At 34.5% G+C, this 25,082-nt stretch overlaps 1 protein-coding gene across 1 annotated transcript in view; it reads left to right on the top strand.

The window, feature by feature from the left end:
• Nucleotides 1-25,082, top strand: part of LOC149776196 (adenylate cyclase type 5-like) — a 153,172-nt gene that overhangs the window by 103,774 nt on the left and 24,316 nt on the right. Inside the window, exons 12-15 of the mRNA XM_089942519.1 lie at nucleotides 3,318-3,434; nucleotides 5,105-5,263; nucleotides 12,806-12,981; nucleotides 19,867-20,008. Of these exons, the coding sequence (XP_089798645.1) occupies nucleotides 3,318-3,434; nucleotides 5,105-5,263; nucleotides 12,806-12,981; nucleotides 19,867-20,008 (594 nt within the window). The remainder of the gene's footprint in view (nucleotides 1-3,317; nucleotides 3,435-5,104; nucleotides 5,264-12,805; nucleotides 12,982-19,866; nucleotides 20,009-25,082) is intronic.

The raw sequence follows: 25,082 nt of genomic DNA, 5'->3' as shown, positions 1-25,082 counted from the left end.
ACAAGATAAGATTCTAATACTTTGCATTTATTGTTTTTTTTTTTTTTCATACTGTGATAGAAAATGTTTACTTCATATAACATGCACATATATATTGCTCTAGAATTCTTTAGAATTAGAGGTTTGAAAGGAAACAAAATAATTTATGCTCATTATGTTGTTTCCACGTAGCAACATAATGCAGGTCATCAAAGCAAAGTTAGAATTTGTATTCTGTAGAATGAAATGGCTGTAAATGCCAATTTCTAGAAATATAGTCAGATTTGTTTCGTGTGACTCATTTTGTGCTTTTGTACATGATCATCTTTTCTGACATACATGTTTTAGTCTTGAAAGAGAAACATCGTCAGATTTGGAAAATGCATGTTTTATCTTCCAAAATGTTCTTTAATTCCATTCAGTAATAGTTATATGTTAACCTTGAAAAAAATTAATTTCATCCAGGAAAAACCCTGGAAATTTATATTTTGATTCCCGGACGAGTCGTATCAAAGACTTACAAAAATGGTACTAACAGCTGTCTTGCTTGGCACTCAGCTTTAAGAGGTTAGCGTTAGGACTGGTCATCCTGTTGTCAGGATAATGTGACTGGGTGGGACATCATGCAACATGTCTGCGGCATTATGCCCCAGTGCTAAACATCACTATAAACTGTCACACTGCAGACATCGTAGTGATATGACTGAATTTATTTTAAAGCATTGTTAAAAATCCAAATCACACACACACACGCATACTGTTTGCTTACTTGATTATTAGCATAGAGTAGACATTCCTTTGTAATGTTGACTTTGTTTACATTTGTAAAAAAAGAAATATGCAGTTATTTTGTAGACTGAAGTGGAATTCAAGACAAAACATTCTACTTGTTGGCTTTTAGTGAATAATACTTTTGCATCCAAATTTCAGAACCTCAGCTAAATTATATTTATTACAGTGTTTATCTTACCATAATCCCAGGTGCCTAACTTTTATATTTCTTGTAGCTTATAAGTAACCATGGGAATGATTTTCTAATGTGAAAATGTGCCATCATTTTTTGGGAGATGGGCTTCACAGACAGAACGGATTTATCATGTGAGGGTTAGAGTATGCTGTTTTGTGTAAACCAGTGCTCATAAATTGTTTTTTTCTGTTTCTTTAATTAATATTGATGTTTACTGTATAATTAATTCAGGTACTAAAAGTCAGATTGAAAAGGTTGAAAGTAAAAATAAAAACACTAAAATAAGGACCACCTGCCATATCTGGTATTTATCTCGTTTAGTTTTATATGATGTGTTGCAAATCCATTTTATATTTTTGATATTAAATGTATAATACTCTATAATATTACACATTATGCTATAATATAGGTCAGTTATGTTTTATAGTATGTGTTTAGAGTTGTATCACTGTTATTCCAAGACATTTCTGTATCTCCTATATGTTTGTTCAGTAAATTTATTTTGCCATCTGAAGATATAGTAAATTATTGTATTTGGTTACCAAAAACAAACAGGGGAAGAAAAGATGTGCCCCTCACTCCCAACTAAGCAATGTTGTTAACACCTGGGATTCTCTACCAGTGAAGTAAAACAAACATTTGTTTAACACTCAGTCATGGACCAGAAGAGCTTATGGTGTGTTCAAACATCTTTTGGCTGCTCATCATCTTCTGATTCATGTCTGTCATGTGTCACCTGTCATCTGTCCATCTGTTATCATACATTATGTTGTCTCTGCTTCTTCTGAACTACTTAGAGGATTGCCATGAAACTTAACAAACATCTGTCCGATGACTGGTGTCCATCATTTGCCATATGCTTTTCTTTTTTGCACAATTCTTGTTATTGATACTACTAAATAACAAGAAGTCATATCAGCATGTGATTTTCACAGTGAGACTTTTTATGTGTCTAGATGGTTATAAAAAGTGTGCTGATTGATTTCCTCCATGATTGCCACAGCATCCGTCTTGACGCTATTCCTTTTAAATGGTTTTATCCTGAAGAATTCTTATGATGTCTAGTTTGTTCAAAATGTAAATATTGCTGATCTGATATTCCATATTGCCGTCTTAAAAAACGTTGCCAGTCAGACATCAGATATATCTGCCATTGTGAACATATTGCAAATCTTGTCTCTGTACCTCCTGAATCGGATTTTCACCAAATGTATTCTTAGCAGCTAATGATGTCTACTAGTAGTTTGTCCTAAATCAAAATGGTGCTGTTTTAGATGCAATATCACTACAATGTTGGCTGATATTGAGTTCCTGAAAATTATTAAGTTCTAAAGAAATATTTAGCTTCTTAAGTCTGAAGGTCAGAGGTCGAGACAAGGTTAAGTCTGAAAGGAAAATTATGGTTTCTACAAAAGGACCTGTTGGTCAATAATTTCCAGAGTTTGCTGTGTCTAATTAATTCAAATGTATAGGTCTGTTAAATGCTTGGCAGGCATATAATGTTATATTAAATGCTTGGCAGGCATATAATGTTATATTAAATGCTTGGCAGGCATATAATGTTCTGTTAAATGCTTGGCAGGCATATAATGTTATATTAAATGCTTGGCAGGCATATAATGTTCTATTAAATGCCTGGCAGGCATATAATATTCTATTAAATGCTTGGCAGGTATATAATGTTATATTAAATGCCTGGCAGGCATATTATGTTCTATTAAATGCTTGGCAGGCTTATAATGTTCTATTAAATGCTTGGCAGGTATATAATATTATATTAAATGCTTGACAGGCTTATAATGTTCTATTAAATGCTTGGCAGGCTTATAATGTTCTGTTAAATGCCTGGCAGGTATATAATGTTCTATCAAATGCTTGGCAGGCATATAATATTATATTCACAGTTTTTTGTTCTTTTGAAAAAAATGGTTTATTGAATTATGAACAAATTCTTTGAAATTTTGTAATTAATCAGGCAAAAATGACAAGCATCTTGAGCTTTTTCAAGAATTGCAAGAGTGTTCAGAAGTGACTTTGAATTTTCATTTACTAGCTTGCCTCTACCCCCATCACCCTCCCCTTCCCAGCCACAAAATGTGTTTTGTCATGTAGGAAAATATGCGATTCCTGTATATAAAATGTGTATGCAGATATTTGAATAATTTTGTTCTTGTTCTTGTAATGAACAGCAAATAGTTACTTTTAAAAAAAATAATACAATAACAATGAACACCATAGTAAGATTACAGACACACACATACACACACACACACACACACACACATATATATATATATATATATATATATATATATATATATATATATATATATATATATATATATATATATATATTTCTGTTCCCTTGCAGTGTACACCCCATGGCTTGAGGTCTTTAGCAACAAAGATAGCTGTTATCCGGTGGATGAATCAACTGATATTAGTCATTTCAGTTCTTGTTGTATTTATTGTGGCCTTTGCAGCTATGGTAAGTATTGTTTATAAAGACTAAAAACTTTCTTGTGCATATCAGTCATTTTAGTCCTTGTTGTGTTTATCATGGCATTTGGGGATGGGGTAAGTATGGTGTATAATGACTGCAGACTTGATAAATGTAAATTATTTTTATGTAAAGAATATTTTGTGGTTTAAAAAATGTGCATGTATATATTTACATCACCATGACCTATATTTCTTAATTGTACTGCCTTTGTTGAAGTTTTTGCCATTTTGCCTGTATTTCATGACTTTGTTAAAAATGTTTTGCTTAAAGTTAATTTTTTGGCACTGTTCAAGATAGAGTCATATAGCTTGATGATTGGATGCACCTCTGCCTGTACTGCACCCTTGCAACAGAAAAATTCCCTATGGTGTGCATTTCATGTTTTACTAGCTTTAGTTAAGATCTTGATCACATTTGTGTTTTGAATAATTATCATATACTTATTTTATAATACACCTGTTTTATAATGAAACTGCCTGAGAAGACACAGTGTTGTGAGTACTTCACTCATGACAGAAAAGGTCTCTTTAACCAGTATTTCTTGCATCACTGACTTCAGGCTACTCTCAACATGTTTACAGTTGTCTGTAAATGCATATTAGTAGACAGTTTGCCTACAACCGAGGGTATAGGGTGCAATTGTGAGGTCTTAGTTGTAGTGGCTAATCAAGGTAATTATTCAGACATGAACCTTGTTTTTTAATGGTAGTGTCATAGTTCCTGTCACTTCAAAGCCTGCTACTGTGTATAATCTGGTTTCTCAGAGGGGTTGATAATGATAATAGCTTCCAATCTCAGTGGGGGTGATAACGATAATAACTTCCATTCTCATTGGGGTTGATAATGATAATAGCTTCCAATCTCAATGGGGTTGATAATGATAATAGCTTCCAATCTCAAAGGAGTTGATAATAGCTTCCAATCTCAAAGGGGATGATACCGATAATAGCTTCCAATCTCAGAGGGGTTGATAATGATAATAGCTTCCAATCTCATTGGGGTTGATAATGATAATAGCTTCCAATCTCATAGGGGTTGATAATGATAATAGCTTCCAATCTCAGAGGGGTTGACAATGATAATAGCTTCCAATCTCAAAGGGGATGATACCGATAAATAGCTTCCAATCTCAAAGGGGTTGATAATGATAATAGCTTCCAAAGTAGATTATATTAACCAAGATGTATAAATAAGAAAGATAAAGTTATTCATTAGTTTGTATCAGCTCATTATAATGCTGCTGCTTTGATATTTTACCAAAAATTATTTTATGCTTTTCAGCCAGATCTAAGGGCCAACATGTCTGACATCTAGATAATTTCAGTGCTTTTCAGCCAGATCTAAGGACCAACATGTCTGACATCTAGATAATTTCAGTGCTTTTCAGCCAGATCTAAGGGCCAACATGTCTGACATCTAGATAATTTCAGTGCTTTTCAGCCAGATCTAAGTGCCAACATGTCTGACATCTAGATAATTTCAGTCTGAATTTTCAGCATGATAATTAATGTTTACAGTGACTGCTCTAAATACTATGTAATTAGTCAAAACAGTATTTGTTTATGGGAATTGCAAAATTTATAAACTAGCATATAACACTACCATTTGAAAATGTAAAGGATATGGTATTTCACCAGTCTCATTGTTTCTGGCAGTTGATGATGGACACCAGTAGTATTAGGACTTGTGTGGCAAGATATCTTCATATACCAGTGGAAAATGTCACAACTAGTGACATCCTGAAGGTCAATATCACCATGGGAACAGAAATGTCAATGTGCAATCCACTTAATCCCACCTCACATTTCCCAGAGGTAAGTCTTTTTCTGTTTAAAAGTGATTAAGCAAAGGAAAAGCAAAAATCAACATCACTAATTAAGAAAGACATTTTTCTGTAAAACATTATGTATGCATGCACCTCTCCATTAAATTTAATGTTCATTGCTGATATTACTGGCAATTAAAGGTGAAACATTTGTAAATGTAATGCTTTTTTTGATTTCTTGAACTTTTTAATTTGCATGATAAAATTCCATATTATAGTGCAGAAACTTTGACTTTGTGACATTTCATGTGATTTAGTGCCTTGGGAATTACATTTTTAGCTCACCTTGCTGAAAATCAGTTTAAGGTTATGGTAATTGATTTTTTCTATAAAACCCACTCAATGAATTTGGGCCATGGGCCAAATTTGACAGAAAGCATCCTGACATCAAAGGTTTAAAAGATTTTACAAATGGTGCCAATCCACCATCAATCATGACTTCTGTTGCTGTAATTATAAAAACGTTAAAAATCACTCACACAACAGAATTTGCCCAACCATGACAGAAAGCTTCGATCAAATTGTTGCATTCAACCAACATCAGTGAAAGAAATTTCCATCCTAATAACCCTTATTTCTTGGCACCTTCTCTTACATTTGTCTGTATCAGTCAGGCGAATGGTCTCAGACTCACCTTGGTGATATGTTGGTGATTTTGCAGCCACATTTTCTCCAAAATGTGTTAGAAATAAGAGTCACATGTTTCAGGCCTTGAAGCTACAATAGTCTTTTATTGTTGCAAATATTCCATAAACTGACTCTGTTCAACGTGATCTTTTTTCCTCATTGTCTGCGTCAAGTCCGTTCTCTTAGCTGCATTTGTTTTTGGTAAGGCAGAATATGCAGCAATAAAACTATTGTTACCATCCTTAAATCTTCAAATAGAAGACTAAACTAATTTAGGTTTCTCTGTGGAATATATTTCCCAATCACATTAGCATTAGCAAATAAACTCCACTACCTCTCCATTCCATCCCTCCCAGAAGAATGAAAAATTTAGTCTTTCCATTCTTTATAAGACACAAAGGGAGACAAGAAGTCTTTCAAAATTATCTCCCCTTTGCACCACTAAGTTGCGTCACATTGTCCCTTCATATCTGTCAAGATTATCTTAAATTTTACCCATGAAACAAAAGTGTGATACATTATTGTTTATCAAGATTTCTGCCTGGTTTATTCTTAGTTGTGAATTTTTGTCGAATTCATTTTTGTATGATCTGATGTCATATATGTGACAGAACCAGGACATTAAACCAGTAGATTTATACATTTTTATCAGTGATTGGCTTCTAAAGCAATAATTTTTATAAACATAAATTGTACATATTTTAAGGGGATTGAAAAGAAAATAATTTCTGCACATTTTGCCATAATATGTGTATTCTCTTCATACTATTCTAGGATAGCAAGTTTTGAACATGAATCAGATTCTGATGGCAAATGTTACGATAACAATTAATATGAATCAGTATATGATAATTAAATGAAAGAGAAAGATTTTGTATATCTCATAGTTTACTGCAAAGATTTTTTTAAATAACATCCAGAAAACATATTCTGTTTACTTGATAAGATTTCTGACTAGTAACTATAGATGACAAAATTGTGATCATTATGTTTCACAATTAGTAGGCTTTCAGTAGTTTTCTGGTTCAGATTTCCCCTTGAATCAATTTATTTTGCAACGAGTGAAGAATATCTTCTCTGTATCAGCTTTAGAATGTGGCAGTGGCAAAACAACCATGTTCCACCTGCACGAAAGTTTAAAATTCATTTTTACCTGTGACTGAAATTTTAAGGTTACAGACTGTTCTCCAATACAGCCAAGTTCATCCAGAGGAGGAAGTGTCTGAGTTGGACTTGAAAAACGTATTCCAAAGTTTCATATTTATTAGCCATTGGTGCTTTAGCATGTTTTGGCATTTTGACATGATTTAAACTAAAAGATATATAAACTGCAATTGCAATCAAGCAAACATCAAAATACCTACTCAGGGGCTTCTGCTAAAAATTGTTTTTTGATTGGTCTCTCAGTTTTATCACACTTCCATCACACGTCAGCCAATATTTATTCGAAGTTTGGATGGCCATCTTGTACTTTTTTTGATCCCTTATGACACCTCATAAAACATCCTGCAACTCTCCAACAGTAAGGTAATAAATGTTAGCCATCTTAATCTGATTGGTCTGCTGAACTTCATTGCATCATTATAACATTTCTGATCCCTGATAGACTGGTTTCGGTAATATGGTGAAAAAACACACAGAAGTAATATTTTTGTCTTCACACTTTTTTGAATATAATCTTTTAGTTTTCAAAATCAGTAGATTTCAACTATGAAATGGTATGTGTGGTAGATGGCCTTTAAAATTATATTTTTGTCCTACTTCAAGTAGAATCACATGTATGTGATGTTACCCTCTTGGCTGTCCAATAAAGAGGTCAAAATGTCAAAGGCCAAAATGGCTGAGAGTAGATAAAATCATTTCTACACAGTAACCCTAGTTCTTCATCATCAGCTGCAACCAAATTCCTTAGATGGCTGCAACATGAGTAAGGATTGTGTATGATTTAGATTTTTAATGTAGCTTTAACAGTTTTTCAGTCATATTGCTATGATGTCTGCAGTGTGGCAGTTTATAGTGATGTCTAGCACTAGTACATCATACCACAGACACGTAGCATCATGACCCACCCTGTCACATTATCCTGATACTTGAGGCTGACCAGTCCTAACACTAAACTCTTAATGCTGAGCGCTGTTAGTACCATTTTTATAAGTCTTTGGTATGACTCGACCAAGGATCAAACCCATGACCTCCCACATCTGAGGCCGATACTCTAACCACTATGCTACCGGAGTGATCCATGAGTAAGGAAGAACGCAGTCAAATTAGAGGGTAAATGCTTAATGGTCAAGATCACTATAAGAAAAAATAGTTCTGTACTTAAGTTCTCCATCATATGTGGATGCCAATCATTGTGGACAGCTTGCACATTGGGCAAGGAAGAACTCTATCTGCTTAAAGGCCAAAGGTCAAGAACACCTTGAAATTGTAGAAATGGTTTCCACACAATAACATTAGTTTTGCATCACAAACTTGAACCATACTTTGTGGATGGCTTCAACATTGGGGAAGGAAGAAGCCTAGTGATTTGGGGGTCCAACAATCAAGGGTCAAGGTTTCTGTGACTGATAGTAAAATATTTTGGAACCATAATATTATTTCTGCATCTCAGACCTGAAGCAGTCATTATTGATGGCTTTTACCAGAGGTAAGCAGAAATCCTTTGATATTGGGGTAAAAGATCAAAAAGTGACTGAAAGAAAAAAATTCTGAAAAATAATTTCAGTTACCTGCATAGAGGACTATTAAATACAGGTCGATAGTATGCCATTCATGTCACTCTTGTTCTGTTCTGATAAGTCACACAATGTATCATTTATACAGGCAGTGTGTACATTTTAACTGTGAATGCTAGTTGAATTTTGTAATGATTGTTGATACTTTGGGTGATACATACCTTGTCATTTGCCCAACTGCTAGTCCAGCCAGTGGACCTAATGTTATTGGTGTATCCAGTTGAGGAATATTGTCATGCCCATGGATAAAGCCACTACTTCTTCCATGCTGCTTTATGTCATGTGCAGACATTATAGCAGTGCTGTACATGGATAACTTCCACAGTAAGTGGGGCAAAATCTGGAGCCATTTCCTCACTCATATCCAGCATTGGAGCAGAAGGATTTTTAAAGCTGCAGTTCAGGAAGTTTACCAGATCTTGGCTTTATCTGAGTGGCCACTGTCATAGTGTTTGAGCCAGTCCTGTTAGATCAGGGCCTCTGTAGACATCGATGAAGAAGAACAGCCTTCTTTTCCTTTCATCCTGCAGTAGGTGAAAAGAAAAAAAATTCCAGTCATCCTCTATACAAAACCTGGGACCAGGGAGATTCTAAAGTTTTCTTTGCCTATTACTAGTAATGTTTTCACCTTACTAGTACTACACACACTCAACTCATTGCGGTCCAAGCATTGATAAGCAGTGGTAACATGTCAACCACAAAATTCTATGAGGTCAGTCATGATGCTTTTGATGCATCTTTCAAGTTGGTGATGCATATGAAGGTCTTATTATCAGTGCTTGACTTTATATCATGAATAGGAGTCTGTGACTGGATCACTAAAGTGATTAATAAGGCAACGCATCACACTATGGCCAGTGCCGTTGCAGCTTGCAACCTTGAATTGTGCAATGATATGCATTTCTCCACTCATCTCCACTGAAGCCACAAAACTCAGACCATATGCTTATTGCTTTTTGGTTCAACACGACTGCTTGGCAGCCATTAAGAACATTGGTTCCCAACCCCCCCAAGACGTGACCCAAATCAGGGTCATGAGGACATTCTGATAGGGTCTTGGAGAGTCAACATGCTTTTTTGGAGATTGTCAAAACTTAGCTAAATGTAGAAACAAGGTCATGAGGCTCAAACAATTGTTTTTTTAGGATCATTGCATAAAAAGATTGGGAAGCACTGGTTTAGATGATCTGTGCTAGTAGGTCTTGCAAAAGCTGTCCCATCTGTTCTCTTTACTCTCTTCTCAAGCTTTTCACCAACATGAAACTCATACATAACAGAGAGACGATCATTAGCAGCGGAATAGGTGACTGTGTGCAGTTCAACATCAGCAATCTCAACCACAACTAAACTTGAGACATCAACAGACTCTGAAGTCTGAGAGGCAGTTTAATAATGGGAATCAAGTTTCTCCTTCCCCATGCCTTCCAACAATTTGCCATAGACCTACTACCACAAACATCTGCCAAGATTCTCACTTGCACACTTTCAGCAATCTTAAATCCACATATTTCAGAAAAACAGATGGGTGATCCTACTTAAGATTTCATATATGCAGTCATCTTCCCTTTATTGTTCTCCTTCCAAGACAGAGATCCTGGTCAATTCTGGGAAGCTGGAAATTTTACTCAAGAAAATCAGTGTTTCACTCAGTGTAGGGGTTGGTACACAAGGTTCGCAAATATGGGGAGGTGGGGTATTGAAGGCTTTTTTTGGTGCCCAAAGCCAACAGCAAATTTAGACCTGTAATAGATCTCAGTTGGCTCAATAAATAGATAACAGTGCCAAAATTCAAGATTGAAATGTCTTCGCTGGTAAACCTTTCCAAAAATGGAATGAATTAGTTATTAGTCTCCATCAGAACAATGTATTACCATATATCCCTATTCACCTGACTTGGTAAAAATTCTTCAATTTGGAACAGTTTTCCAATTTCATGCTGAGTCGTTCAACCTCAATTTGAGTCATAAACATTGATTGAAGCAATCAACTGTGTCACCCTGTTTAGGTCTTCCTCATCAACCTGGCCTGACAAACCTCTTTCCTCAAGTTAAAGATGGATATACAGTAGCTGTTATGTATATCAATATTTTTTATTATGCCTGGTACATGATTATATCTATACATAAAACATTGTATTCATGGCTGTAAACTAATCTGATTATCTCTTTATTTTGCCTATGTGAAAAAGGGTATGTTTTAGGAATATTAAAGAACACACATTTGTGTAGGATTTATAAATAGATGCTTATATACATCTTGACAGTTACTAATAATAGAATTATTAGTAAACATTTGTACGAGGTTCTGCCTTTTTCCCATTGGCTGGTAGCGTTTGGATGGTTCTGGAAGAGTTAAGTAATTTCCCATTAGATGAGCTAAATCACATGAATAGGAGTTTTTAAATATTTGTTCAGTAGTATGATCTGTCACATGGGGGTATGTTGTGGAATATAGTCGTAATAGAAGGTGTATATAAGGAGAGAGCTGAACAGTCAAATCTCATTCCTCGTTTGGAGTTGATCTTATTTCTTGTGTTCCTGTTGTAACATCAAGTCTGCAGACATGTTTTTTGTTGTACTTAGATTATTACTTGAGCAGAAAAACATTTGTTTGGACTGATCAGTGGAAATAGAAAGCGTTCATTTTTTTGGCCTATAATGTTGTTCTGGAACTATTGTGAACTATTCAAAGGAGTTCTGGACAACGCCACTCTGACAACATCACGATTCTTGGTGGACCATTACATTTCAGGTTCCATTGTTTATACAGAATTTTTCATTCTTTTGGACTTTAATATAACTCTTTCAGGATTACTTTGGATTCATTTCAGTATGCTGTTAGTTCTTCACATTTGAATTTATAACTTTGATAATTAAATTGTTTGTTAAGTTTTATGAAACTTGTTGGTTTTGCTTCTTTAAGTTACTTAGTTTATGACAATTGAGTCATAACAGTGATCCCAAAGGCTTTAGTATGATGGTTGAAGTGGGTCAAGCTAGAACGGATAAGTACTGAAAATGGTAGGAAAGTTAAAATCCCCTTTTTCTTTTGGTTATATTGACTGAAAAGACAATCATTTTTGATTGTTATCTTTCTGGGCAGGTTCATTTCATAAAGTAGTGGAGTATATTTCCAATCATTAATATGATTCTTGGTTAAATATTCTCAGAGAAACATGATTTATGAGAAAATAGTTCTGTTAGCAGAGGTGAGTAGATGAAAATTGTAATTTACCACTTCTTTCTCATTTTGTTTAGACATATACCTTTTAGTGATATATTTGCTGAACATTGTCACCATATAAGCAATTTGAAAGGTTGTAATGTAAAATATATGTTATCCAGTGTTCATTTGAATGTTTATGCAATAAATAAGGATAATTACTTTAAATAATAGCAAATATTACTTGCTTCTCACAGAGTGTGCTCAGAAATAATCAACAGATTAATGTTTATACATCTTTTGAGGATTTTGATTTCAGTAGGGCCAAAACAGAGTTGAGCAGGATACACAATTGAGACTCATCTGTAAGTGGCAGGTTGATATTGAACTATTATCATTTTCCCCTCTCCCTTTCTCTGCTCCCCAAAGTTTGGTGACAAGGGGGAGATCCCCTCTTTATGCAAAATCCTGACCACATGTCCTTTTAATGCAATGGGATCTATTATCATACTTGCCTTATAACAAAACTATGTGATAGTGAAGGGCCTTATGGTGAGAGTGTGCAGTATATCTAGCATAGAATTATGCATTTTAAAATATAAATGTGCTTTTTTAATTAGGACACCAAGAAAACCTGAATATTATCAAGGAGTATTTTTTCTCTTTATTCCCACAGTACTTTATCTGCTGTACCGTAATTTATGACACCAGAAAACCTGAATATTATCAAGGAGTATTTTTTCTCTTTATTCCCACAGTACTTTATCTGCTGTACCGTAATTTATGACACCAGAAAACCTGAATATTATCAAGGAGTATTTTTTCTCTTTATTCCCACAGTACTTTATCTGCTGTACCGTAATTTATGACACCAGAAAACCTGAATATTATCAAGGAGTATTTTTTCTCTTTATTCCCACAGTAATTTATCTGCTGTACCGTAATTTATGACACCAGAAAACATGAATATTATCAAGGAGTATTTTTTCTCTTTATTCCCTCAGTACTTTACCTACTGTGTCATATTGGCTATGATCTGCAGTGCAGTATTCCTCCATTCAAGCAGCATCCTCAAGTTAGTTTTACTGTGCTGCCTATCAACCACATATATAGTGATGGTAGAAGTACTTTACAGTAATCTCTTTGACAACCATGATATCCTTGTCCGTATCAATGCAAGGTATGTATACATAATTGGTATATACATTTATAAAGATGTTTACTAATTTGATCATCAATGACTCAGTCTGTTTTTTTCATACATGACTGCAAGACATGTGTGACTAAGGTGTGACTGATTACTGTATTTTTTGTGCAAGACAGGTGTGATTAATTACTGTATCGTCTTTGTAAGAAAGGTGTGACTATAGTTAATCTATTGTCTGTACAAGACAAATGTGAAAATAATTACTGTATTGTCCATACAAGACAGGTGTAACTATAGTTACTGATTGTCTGTTCAAGACAGGTGTGAGTATAGTTACTGTGTTGTCTGTGCAAGATAGGTGTGACTCTAATTACTGTATTGTCTGTGTAAGAATGATATGACTATAGTTACGGTATTATAATTGCAATTTTTATAAATGAAACAGATTTTCTGCAATACGATTGGCTGTATATGGTCATGTGATACTGATCTGGAATTTTGTACACATTGTTAAATTCTGGGACTACTTTTGGTTTTTGTACTGTTTGCAGTATAAATAAACAGTCATTGTGAAATGATTTTTTCAGCTTTTAAATTTTTTATTCAGCAAATGAATACAAATTATACCCATTTTATACTTTTTCAAATATTCTTTGATTGAAATGCATAGTTTACAGTTTGGCATTTGTCTGCTACATAGTCATGCGAAATGGCTAATTACGGTGATTTTTCACTGCAATTGTTTGCATAGGTTTTTGAACAATCAGATGACAAGGAGTTTAAAAAATAATAGCAGCAATTGAAGCAGATGAAGATGGATTTGACAATAATGTTTTGGATGTTACAGATTCTGAAAATGAAACAGAAACAATAGAGTTGATTTGTTGATTTAATGAAAGAAAGGAAGATATTGGAATTATAAGGATTAAATGAGAATGGTTGGGTAATTATCGATGTGTAGATTTTACCTAATCACTCACAAAACTAGCATAAAGTCCTTGAGACTTTATTTATTTTGTGAGTGATTAGGTAAAATTTACATGTTTATAAATACCTAGCCATGATCATTTAATCCTATAGTCTGTTCAAGACAGTAATGTTTCTCTAGTTCCTATATATCTGTTGAAGACAGGTAAAACAATTATTAATTTATTGTCTGTGCAAGGTAAGTGCAACTGTTCACTGTATTGTCTGTGCAAGTTTCAGAGTTGTGAATTAGGGACAAGTTCCCAGGGACTGGCAAATATCCATCAGACAATGCTGGTTGTGTAAAAGTCTTGTCCCTTTTACATTTAGAAAATGATCCTGTATATATGGTCTAGGAAGGAAGATAAGTGATACCAATATCATTAGACACTGTAGCAACAATAAATTTAAAATTATTTTTTCACAATTGTTTATTCACTTCTACATTTTCAATCCATGTGTGAATTTACATTCACAAGCTGACCCAGATCAGCAGTACCAGATCCACTTGAGCCTCTTGCTACTGTTCTCTGGTAAACTTTTATGGCATTGTGGCCTTTGTTGATTTTGAACTTTGCACTTTCTTTTCTAACTTTTGAAAGGATTTCATGAATTGAAACCATATTTAGTATCATGATTTACACTAGGAGGACCTCCTTCAAGTTTGATGTTCACCTTTTTTCTGGCAAAATTACTGAGGTATAATAGAATGCTCCCCTTCACTATCTGTTCAATAACTTTTGAAAGACCTTATGGAGGAAAACAAAATTTGATTTGATATCAAGAAATTTAGGTCAGCTTGATTTTGATTGTTTTCCAGTAAACGTTTGTGTCATGTTCCCGTTTGAGTTGGAGTTTTGCACTTTGGATTTTGCAATTTCACAGACTGAAACCAAATTTTATGTGAGGCTTTATTTGAAGAAGTCCAAGGTTATTTTAATTCTGAATGTTTTTATAACCTTACAGAGGTGGGGGTATTTAGGAATCTACATGTCTGTCCATCCATATTATGTCCATCTTTTCATCCAGCACATGTTCTCATTAGTGCATCTAGTTCTTCAGTAATTGATGGCTTACCTTGAAATGTGGTAAATATCATGATCGTCACATGAAGATGTGTATATTGACAAATGACTGCCATTCTTATGTGAGTTATTTCCCTCTGGTCTCACATTTTATAATGGATCACCATGAAATTTAATAAATATGATAGTCATAGGCCATTGATGTGCATATTGACAAATCACTTTACTTCTGCCATTATTATTTGAGTTATTTCCCTTCAGGGCTTGCAGCTGAAAAACGTAGATGTTGTAAACACAACTGGTCTCAGATTTTTTAATGGATCTCCATGAAATTTAGTAAATGTAGATGTGCATATTGCCATCTATATCTTGTAACTGAATGTAACTGACTGTAACATTTGACAGTCTTGTTAGCACAACAAATTTTTCATGGGTTGCCATTAAACTTCACAGTTATTGTGGTCATTACTTTGCTTCCACGATTTTTGTAACAGTTAATGCCCATGCTAAATCTGAATGTAATGTATGACAGAAACTTGCAAAGGCAGCTAGACTCAAAGATTTCATTTGATTGCTTTGAAACTTTTTTGACCAACGGTTGAAGATGCCCATATCAACAAATCTCTCTGTGTTCCTGCTGATTTGCTGACAAGCTTGCATTAGTGGGAAGCGAGACATATCAGTCACTTTCCCATCAGCAACAGCAATTGCAGAAGGATTGTCATCATCGGTTTGTTGTTTTGGTTAAAGCTTTATCATTTACCCATATTTTCTAGACCCCTTGATAGAATCTTATCATGTATACATGTAGTAGGCCTGTTCTTGACGTGATGTAGTAGGCCTTTATACTAGATGTATACATGTAAAGGTATGTTATCGAAGTCCTTTAGTAGGCCTGTACACTAGATGTATACATGTAGCAGGTGTGTTATTGAGGTCATGTAATAGGCCTGTATACTACATTTTTATATGTAGTAGGCCTGTTATTCAGGTCATGTAGTAAGCCTTTATACTAGATTTATACATGTAGTAGGCCTGTTATTCAGGTCATGTAGTAAGTCTTTATACTAGATGTATACATTTAGTAGACCTGTTATTGAGGTCATGTAGTAGGCCTTTATTCTAGATGAATACATGTAGTGTGCCTGTTATTGAAGTCATGTAGTAGGCCTGTAAACTACATGTATTCATGTAGTAGGTCCGTTATTGAGGTCCTGTAAAAGGCCTTTATACTAGATGTATACATGTAGTAGGCCTGTTATTGAGGTCATATAGTAGGCCTGTAAACTACATGTATTCATGTAGTAGGCCTGTTAATGAGGTCCTGTAGTAGGCCTTTATACTAGATGTATACATGTAGTATGCCTGTTATTGAGGTCATGTAATAGGCCTGTAAACTACATGTATTCATGTAGTAGTCCTGTTTTTGAGGTCATGTAGTAGGCCTGTAAACTACATGTATTCAGGTAGTAGGCCTGTTATTGAGGTCCTGTAGTAGGCCTTTATACTAGATGTATACATGTAGTAGGCCTGTTATTGAGGTCATGTAATAGGCCTGTAAACTACATGTATTCATGTAGTAGTCCTGTTTTTGAGGTCATGTAGTAGGCCTGTAAACTACATGTATTCAGGTAGTAGGCCTGTTATTGAGGTCCTGTAGTAGGCCTTTATACTAGATGTATACATGTAGTATGCCTGTTATTGAGGTCATGTAATAGGCCTGTAAACTACATGTATTCATGTAGTAGTCCTGTTTTTGAGGTCATGTAGTAGGCCTGTAAACTACATGTATTCAGGTAGTAGACCTGTTATTGAGGTCCTGTAGTAGGCCTTTATACTAGATGTATACATGTAGTAGGCCTGTTATTGAGGTCATGTAATAGGCCTGTAAACTACATGTATTCATGTAGTACTGTTTTTGAGGTCATGTAGTAGGCCTGTAAACTACATGTATTCAGGTAGTAGGCCTGTTATTGAGGTCATATAGTAGGCCTGTAAACTACATGTATTCAGGTAGTAGGCCTGTTATTGAGATCCTGTAGTAAGTCTTTATACTAGATGTATACATGTAGTAGGCCTGTTATTGAGGTCATGTAATAGGCCTGTAAACTACATGTATTCATGTAGTAGTCCTGTTTTTGAGGTCATGTAGTAGGCCTGTAAACTACATGTATTCATGTAGTAGGCCTGTTATTGAGGTCCTGTAGTAGGCCTGTAAACTACATGTATTCAGGTAGTAGGCCTGTTATTGAGGTCCTGTAGTAGGCCTTTATACTAGATGTATACATGTAGTAGGCCTGTTATTGAGGTCATGTAGTAGGCCTGTAAACTACATGTATTCATGTAGTAGGCCTGTAAACTACATGTATTCAGTGATGTGATGTGATTTGGAATTTTAACGTAGCTTTAACAATTTTCCAGTCTGCGATGTCTGCAGTGTGGCAGTTTATAGTGATGTCTAGCACTGGGGCATCATGCCGCAGACATGTAGCATGATGTCCCACCCAGTCACATTATCCTGACACCGGGCCGACCAGTCCTAACACTAACCTCTTAATGCTGAGCGCCAAGCGAAGCAGCTGTTAGTACCATTTTTTTAAGTCTTTGGTATGACTCAGCCGGGGATCGAACCCACAACCTCCCGCATCCGAGGCAGATGCTCTAACCAGTAGGCCACCGGAGCGGTTTACACGTATTCATGTAGTAGGCCTGTTATTGAGGTCCTGTAGTAGACCTTTATACTAGATGTATACATGTAGTAGGCCTGTTATTGAGGTCATTTAGTAGACCTTTATACTAGATGTATACATGTAGTAGGCCTGTTATTGAGGTCATGTAGTAGGCCTGTAAACAACATGTATTCATGTAGTAGGCCTGTTATTGAGATCCTGTAGTAAGCCTTTATACTAGATGTATACATGTAGTAGGCCTGTTATTGAGGTCATATAGTAGACCTTTATACTAGATGTATACATGTAGTTGGCCTGTCATTCAGGTGTTATTGAGATCATGTAGTAGGCCTGTATTTTAGATGTCTACACATAGTAGGCCTGTTTTCCTATAAGACTGTTTCAGAGTTCTTACACAGATAAAAATTGACACAATATCAGAAATTTGATTTTGATCAGATTCATTTGTTCCATCCATAATATAATTGCCATATGCACTTGCTTATGAATTGGATCCATATGCAAACTTCATTGACCCAGATCTTCCAATACATTATGCACAATGAGATCTAGGTCTATGCAGTTGGTTAGCTGTAATCAGTAGAACAAACAGCTTAGACCCTGGTGTGCTAGCACATTATGCAGTGGCAAATCAGGATCTATGTTGATTGGAGTTGGACCCAACTAATAAGTGAGCATATCCTATACCATATTGTTTCTAATGCAAAACATCATGGACATCTGCATAAATTCACATTGGTGTTACACAGCTTATTAGCTTTTAAAAAGCAAAGTTATCATCATGATTTAAAGCATCAAAAATTAGTAGGTAGTATAAATTTCATTTAATTAAAATATGTGTTTTATATGAGGCTCACATTAAAAAGTTTAAAGGAAAGATATTTTGATTAAAATGGCATGAAGGCTGATTGATATTCATTCTTAATTTGTTCTATCTAAGAACCTCTGGTCTCCAAGACTGCCATTATAGAGGAATAAGCAATTCAAAATTTGTATTAATTCATTTGCTTGTAAATATTCATACATCAGAACAGTGTGAAACCAGCCTGCAGAGAATATTTGTGAGATAGTCTAATTTGTAGTTGATATGTGGGTGACCTGATATGGTTGAAGCTTTCTGAAGCTATTCGCCTTAACATAAAAATTATTAAAGAAATCACAAGATTAAGACTTTTGTAAATGACTCACTTTCATTTGTTTAAAATTCTCAAAACAAGCAAATAATGAGTGATCATTTATCACAAGGATAATATAATAGAAATTAAGTGATTATTTTGTGGCATGGTATGGGATATTTATGTGACTTCTGTCTCTGTTAAACAGGTTTACCTTACAGAAAGGTTTAATTAGGGACAGCATCAAGGATTATCATTCCAGAAATTACCCACATTTAGCTGTGTGCTTAATGCCCAAAATTGCACCAATGTAAGGTTTATGTTTGATTTATTAAAGTTTGTGTACATTATCGAAGAAAACATGACACTTGTAAATTTTGATGAAATTGGCCACTGATTTCAGTATAGGCCTGAGCATAATATTTTAATGGTCTGCGAAGAATGTTGAAGAAGCATTTATAGTGTTAACCTAGTCTGTACATTTCCCTTTCCAGTATTAAGATTTGCATGTCACAGTAGCTGGACTTTATGTTCCATAAATACATTACTATTTGTTTCTATGAATGAAGTTTAATATTTTTCCCAAATGCAGGTTTTGGGGCTTCAAATCGTCAATATTTGTGACACAGTATCCATTCTCTTTTGCCAAAAATATTGTGTTACTAATAAATGTAACAAACTATATGGTATTACAAATGTGACAAAGTATAGATTCACTGTAATTTCTGGATATGTGTTCTTCCAACTGATCTTTTTGTAACTTAACATATATACTCTTTATAAGATGACTCCAACTGCAAACTGTACAGACCCAGATCTGCTGGTGCATAATGTGCTGTCATATCTGGGTCTGTGCAGTTTGATAAGAGTAATCAGAACAATAAACATCATGGACCCTGATTTGCATTAACTTTATGCAATAGAAGATCGGGATCATTGTTGATTGCAGTTTCATTCGACTTATAAATAATTAAAGATGGTAGTATCACTTATACCTTCCGAGACGTGTTTTCCTTACTTTAATTGCAATCTTGGGAGTTACATTATAGTACCACTTATGTGCATGCTTTTGTAATTAATGTGTGCAATATAAAATTTTACGATAAATTTTCTTCCTTTCAGGCTAGACTTATCAGACCCTACATCATCCATTCCCCTGAAGTGGGAGACGGTTGCTATTCTTATCGTGTTCACAATCATTTTATTCATCCATGCTCAGCAAGTGGAATCCACGGCGAGGTTGGATTTCCTCTGGAAAGTTCAGGTACTTACCTCCAGAAATGCAGGAACATGAAAATCAATGCACCTCCCAACAGGCCCTGCAAAAGTTGTTTCCCTTAGTTTCAACACCAGGTAGGGCAGCTTCAGTACAGCTCATGTGAATTTTCATTTCAGTGCCCATTAGGGTGGAGCAGTTAATCCACCCTCAGTGCTCCCTTTATGCTGAAACACAATGATGGGAGGATAAATATCTAGCAATTCACCATGATGACTAAATGGGCATGTATTTTATGTACCTCAACTATGTTTGAGTGATTGACAGTTGAACAGTAAATTCACTATGACCACCCGTAGAAATTTTCACTCCTAGAATGAGCCATGGTATTGATAATAAATTAGGTTGTGTTTTATACAGAATGGAAATATGTGAGAGAATTGCACAGTAAGTTTATTTTTAACATTATGAACAAATGCTGATTTGAAATAATTCATGAGCACAGAGTAATTTTTGGTCAGACAAATAGGTCAGGTATATTTATTTTCCGATTGACATTAGTGCATACATACATTTCATCAATATTAGGACAAAAATACTGTTTTGAAAGCTGTCTACTGCACATACTATTTTATAGTTGAAATGTACCACTTTTAAAACTTTACAGATTTTTTCTTAAATGTGAAGAATAGAAAAAGGTACTTTTACACATTGAATCCACAAATTACATTTACAGAAACCAGTCATAATCAATTAACGAGGGACAGGGACTGATCCATCAGTGCAACCAATGTATTGATGGATGATAAACAGCTTAAAATCTAGTTATGAATTGGTAAACAGTAGTTGACTTATAAACACAATAGGCTGCAAATGAATTACCTTATTGTTTTAATTTTTGGGAGCTATTGAGGTGTTATAAATACTTTAAGGGATCAAAAGGATCAAAGAGGTCCAATAAGATCCCTTATGGACTGTGTCTAATACTTTGGATTAAAATTGGCCAACCTTTTGTGGAGTTGAGACAAGAAAGAGACAGACCAAAATGATTTTGGCATGAACACATGTGTAAACATTTTGATTTATTTGTCTTGTTTTGTTATGTATATTTAATTTAATTTAATTGTTTGTAAGTTTTAAAGTCTTTTTATTTTTATTTCAATACATGTTGCTGTATATACTCACATATAAGCCAAATAATTTAGGAAAATATAAAGGCTTGGAAGAAGGGGGGCCAGTTTATCAGTGGACCACTGTCTAAACTTGACAGTTTTTATGTCCTTTTGTTGACTCCTGTAATGGCTGTAAATCTTTGGACTGGACACAAAACAATAATTTTCTAAGTGTCCTAAGACATAGGCATGTAAAAACACAAACTTTTGGTAACCCGACAATTATTAAACTGTTATAAAGTTCTATGTTTGATTTTATTATTTTTTGCATGTGCATATTTTCTGATTTCAAGAACACGAAATTACATAAAGGTAAATACAGACTTCATAATTCGCTGGCTGGTTGAGTTAACCTGGGATACCAGGCTGAACTATAATGTACAGTACTTACACAGTGCAAAGCTTGCATAGCATCACTTAAATCCTTATTTATTCCCAAACATATTAGATGCAGATTTCACTTTATTCATTGTTTCGACCAAATTGCGATCTTCCAGATAACATTACAGCTAGTCCTTAATAGCTGTTTCATTTATGTTGAATCATGCACACACGAGTTACTCATTTTCAGTGATATAAGCGATCCTACAAATGGAGGTAATATTCTTAAAAAGGTATGCAGGTTTAATTGTATAAGGCATATAACTAGCATAATTTACATGTTCATGAAGAGTGATAATAATAAAGGCTAAAATTCTCGTATCAATCAACAAAGATCAACATCAGTCAGTTTTAGTTTTTTGTTTTGGCTGAACAAACAAACATAACTTTCCACACAATGTAAAGCTTGATGTTTTGGCATCTCCTATGTTGATAGTTGGTGAATTCGTCTTTTGTTTTGCAACAGCAGTACAGGCCAGTTAATCATTAAAACCCTGAAACTATCTTGTGTTAAGAGGGAATTTTGACTGGCAACTAGTTTTGTAAAACAGGGTGTAAGGCATAATTATGAACTTTTCAGAAGCCAAGTAGGGAGACTGAATAAAAAAAATAGAGATTGGGACCTAAAATCGAGAGGATTTTTGTGGCATTTTTAAAGCGTTGTTTTCACTAAATATTGATCGATCTTCCTGGTCCAGTATGCATGAAATTCCCCAAAAGATTTGCCATTTCTCCCTGTGACATGACCTGTTTCCCCAAAGGACGTGCCCTGTTTTGATATTCTGGTCAGCTGTGGTCAAACTGCACAATAGCTAAAGATTAGTCTTAAATAAACAAGCAAGAAAGCCAACACGACTAATTAAAAGTTAATCCTTATCGATGCAAGTATTTTGTGAAAATGACTGGCCCTCCTTCGTAATTCAAAGAAACCATGCTCTACACTATTGTTTGCTATGCAAGCACCAGCAATTGATTGGCAAATAAAGGATTCCCAATTTTGTTGAACTAAAGGTACCTAAATAGGCAGTCTCATGGTATTTTCCCCTCATATATCTGACCTTATTCCCATATTGTCAACTCGTAAAACATTTAGTGTTATTTACTATGAAAAATGTATTCTGAATTAGTTTTTTGAGGACACATTTGCTGTGTGATATGTATTTTCAATCCTTCTTTTAATTTAACGATGGTAATTAACATTGATATATACAGTATAAAAATGGCAGGTGTTCAATTGTGTAAATTTCTTTCGTGGGAATGGTGCTATAGCATATGGAGTTACATCATTCATAGTGATCATTCTTGGGATTGAAAATATTTGTGGACAGTTTTATTGTTGCGAATATTTTTTTGTTCTGGTTTATTTTTTATTTTTTTTAATTGTAGAGGTAAAAAAAAATCATTAATTTTTGTGAATAATATTTAAACTTAACATTCTGTTTAGTGAAGAAGCGATTTCTTTCTAGTAATGTAATTATTTAGTCACAACAATAATTCACAGGTGATGCAACCGAACATGTAGGACTTTTCTTGTTTAGAAGAAATGAAAATCGAAGATGTAATGTAATAATCGAGAGTTCTCTGCAAAAATTGGAAGATATGAAATCGGGAGGTAGGCATGAAGCGCCCCCAAAATGGGAGTTTTTTTCTTCCCAGCGTGAAAATTGACAGGTATAGTGTAAGGTCACTTACATCAAAGCAAACTACAACTCGGCTTTTACAGTATTAGCATAATTTTTTAAGCATTATTTCTGAAACTTCCTTATTGTATTTTGGAGATATCATTAAAGTTTAGCGCAATGGTGCCCATGATTCGACTCCAAGGGATGTACTTAATTCAGCACAAATCAAACTTACGATGTACATGCAGTGGTGCCATTACGTAAATATGTTCAGTAGCCTAACTGCGAGTGTTGAATTGAACCGTATTGTTTATTGTGCTTTCATAATGGGATTACATTTTAATGAGTTAGGTATTTACAGTTTCAGAGCAAAGTAAAAATCTAATTACCGGTGCACTGATATAAAATGTCCAGTGCAATAATACATAAACAAATGAGTAAGAATGGAAAGGTAGTGTTACAGCAACTCGCAATTGCTAAATTCTTGTCATTGTTTGATCAAATAATACACAAGTCTAAATCAGGCAGAAACAATAAGAAAACAGAAAATTAAATAAATTGCTTTTCAAACAAGTTAATACCATTTCTTTTAGTAATCATGCACATCAACCTCAAGATAAGCATACATGTATTTTTTTTAAATATAAGTTTGCCTAAATAAATGCATTTAGAACCTACCTCATGCATCTTGAGATGTCTTGGAGTGGGTCGGCTTATATACGGGCCATGTACATTTTAGTGTTTATACCTGTTCAGTTTGGGTGTTGGCTTATATGCAAACGGGCTTATATGCCAGTGTATACGGTAAGTAATGTAATTTTGCTTACTGGACTTCGCTACTTTCCAGAAATTAGTTTGACCTGACTGTTTAGTCAAAAGCACCTGTAAATAGAACTTTGTATCTTTTTGCTGACCTAGTTCCTGACCTTGATTCAGATTCAAGTAAACATCCACTTTTGTTTATTTATTTTTATTGTGGAATACATGGAGTGAGATTGAGGCTGTACTGGAATCCATGACCTTAGACATGTAAATAGTTTCTAAACAGTTCTGGAAGGTAATCATGTGACACTCATATGGGTATCTGTTTTGTGTCTTACTTGACTGTATAACTTTTGTCTATAGAAAACTTAGTCAGTTGGACTTGTTTACCTTGGACACTGAAAAGTGTTTCGTTGTGACCAGATGAATCTAAATTTTATTTTTGTGAATTATCAATTCATTTTCCTGGAAATATTTGAGTGCTTATACAGAATTCTCAGACAAAGTTATTTCTTTAAATTTTAGTCGGAAATTCAGTCACCGGAATGTTGTTAGTGGATCAACAAAGAACTGTAGACTGAGATACATCCATGCTATAAAGGCTAAAGTATACATCATTGCCTTCCATTTTGGATTTTTCATTGGGACTCAAACTTGAATTCATTAGAACATTTCATTACAAAGACTTCTAAATTTTAATTCGTGGATTATTGATGGATTATTTTTGGATTTAATTTCTTAAAACTATAAGTTCTTTTTTTTTTCATTTTTGCATTGTTTTTCCAAGGAAATAAATTATTTGTTACATTTTTCAAAGCTTGTTTTCACTCATTCTTTGTTACTGTATATTAGATCCTAAACATATAAAGGTTTAATTATTATGTTGTTTAGGATGTTTTTAGAGGAGCAGTAATGGGAAGCTCATATCTTATTTTCAAGTATAAATGCCAAAGAGTGCAATGCTAATTAAAAAAAATGTGGCTAGCAAATATTGCAAGTTCTGCAATGATTGCAAGTCAGAGTTTAAGTCACCGAAGGCGAGTTCCAAAGGTCCTGAGTTTGTATTGTGCATTTCACGGAAAGTGGAAGTTTTTACAGTACATGTATATGAGAGAAGAAAGGATATCACCATATGCAGGCACATAATTGCATAGGGAAATCCAGACCAGAAAACTACTGAGTTGA

The sequence above is a fragment of the Sinohyriopsis cumingii genome, chromosome 18, assembly GCF_028554795.1.
Source record: "Sinohyriopsis cumingii isolate HCF-2022 chromosome 18, ASM2855479v2, whole genome shotgun sequence".
In the NCBI taxonomy this organism is placed as follows: Eukaryota; Metazoa; Mollusca; class Bivalvia; order Unionida; family Unionidae; genus Sinohyriopsis; species Sinohyriopsis cumingii.
Note: the sequence above shows the minus strand (reverse complement) of the source record. Positions and strands in the feature narration are given on the sequence as shown.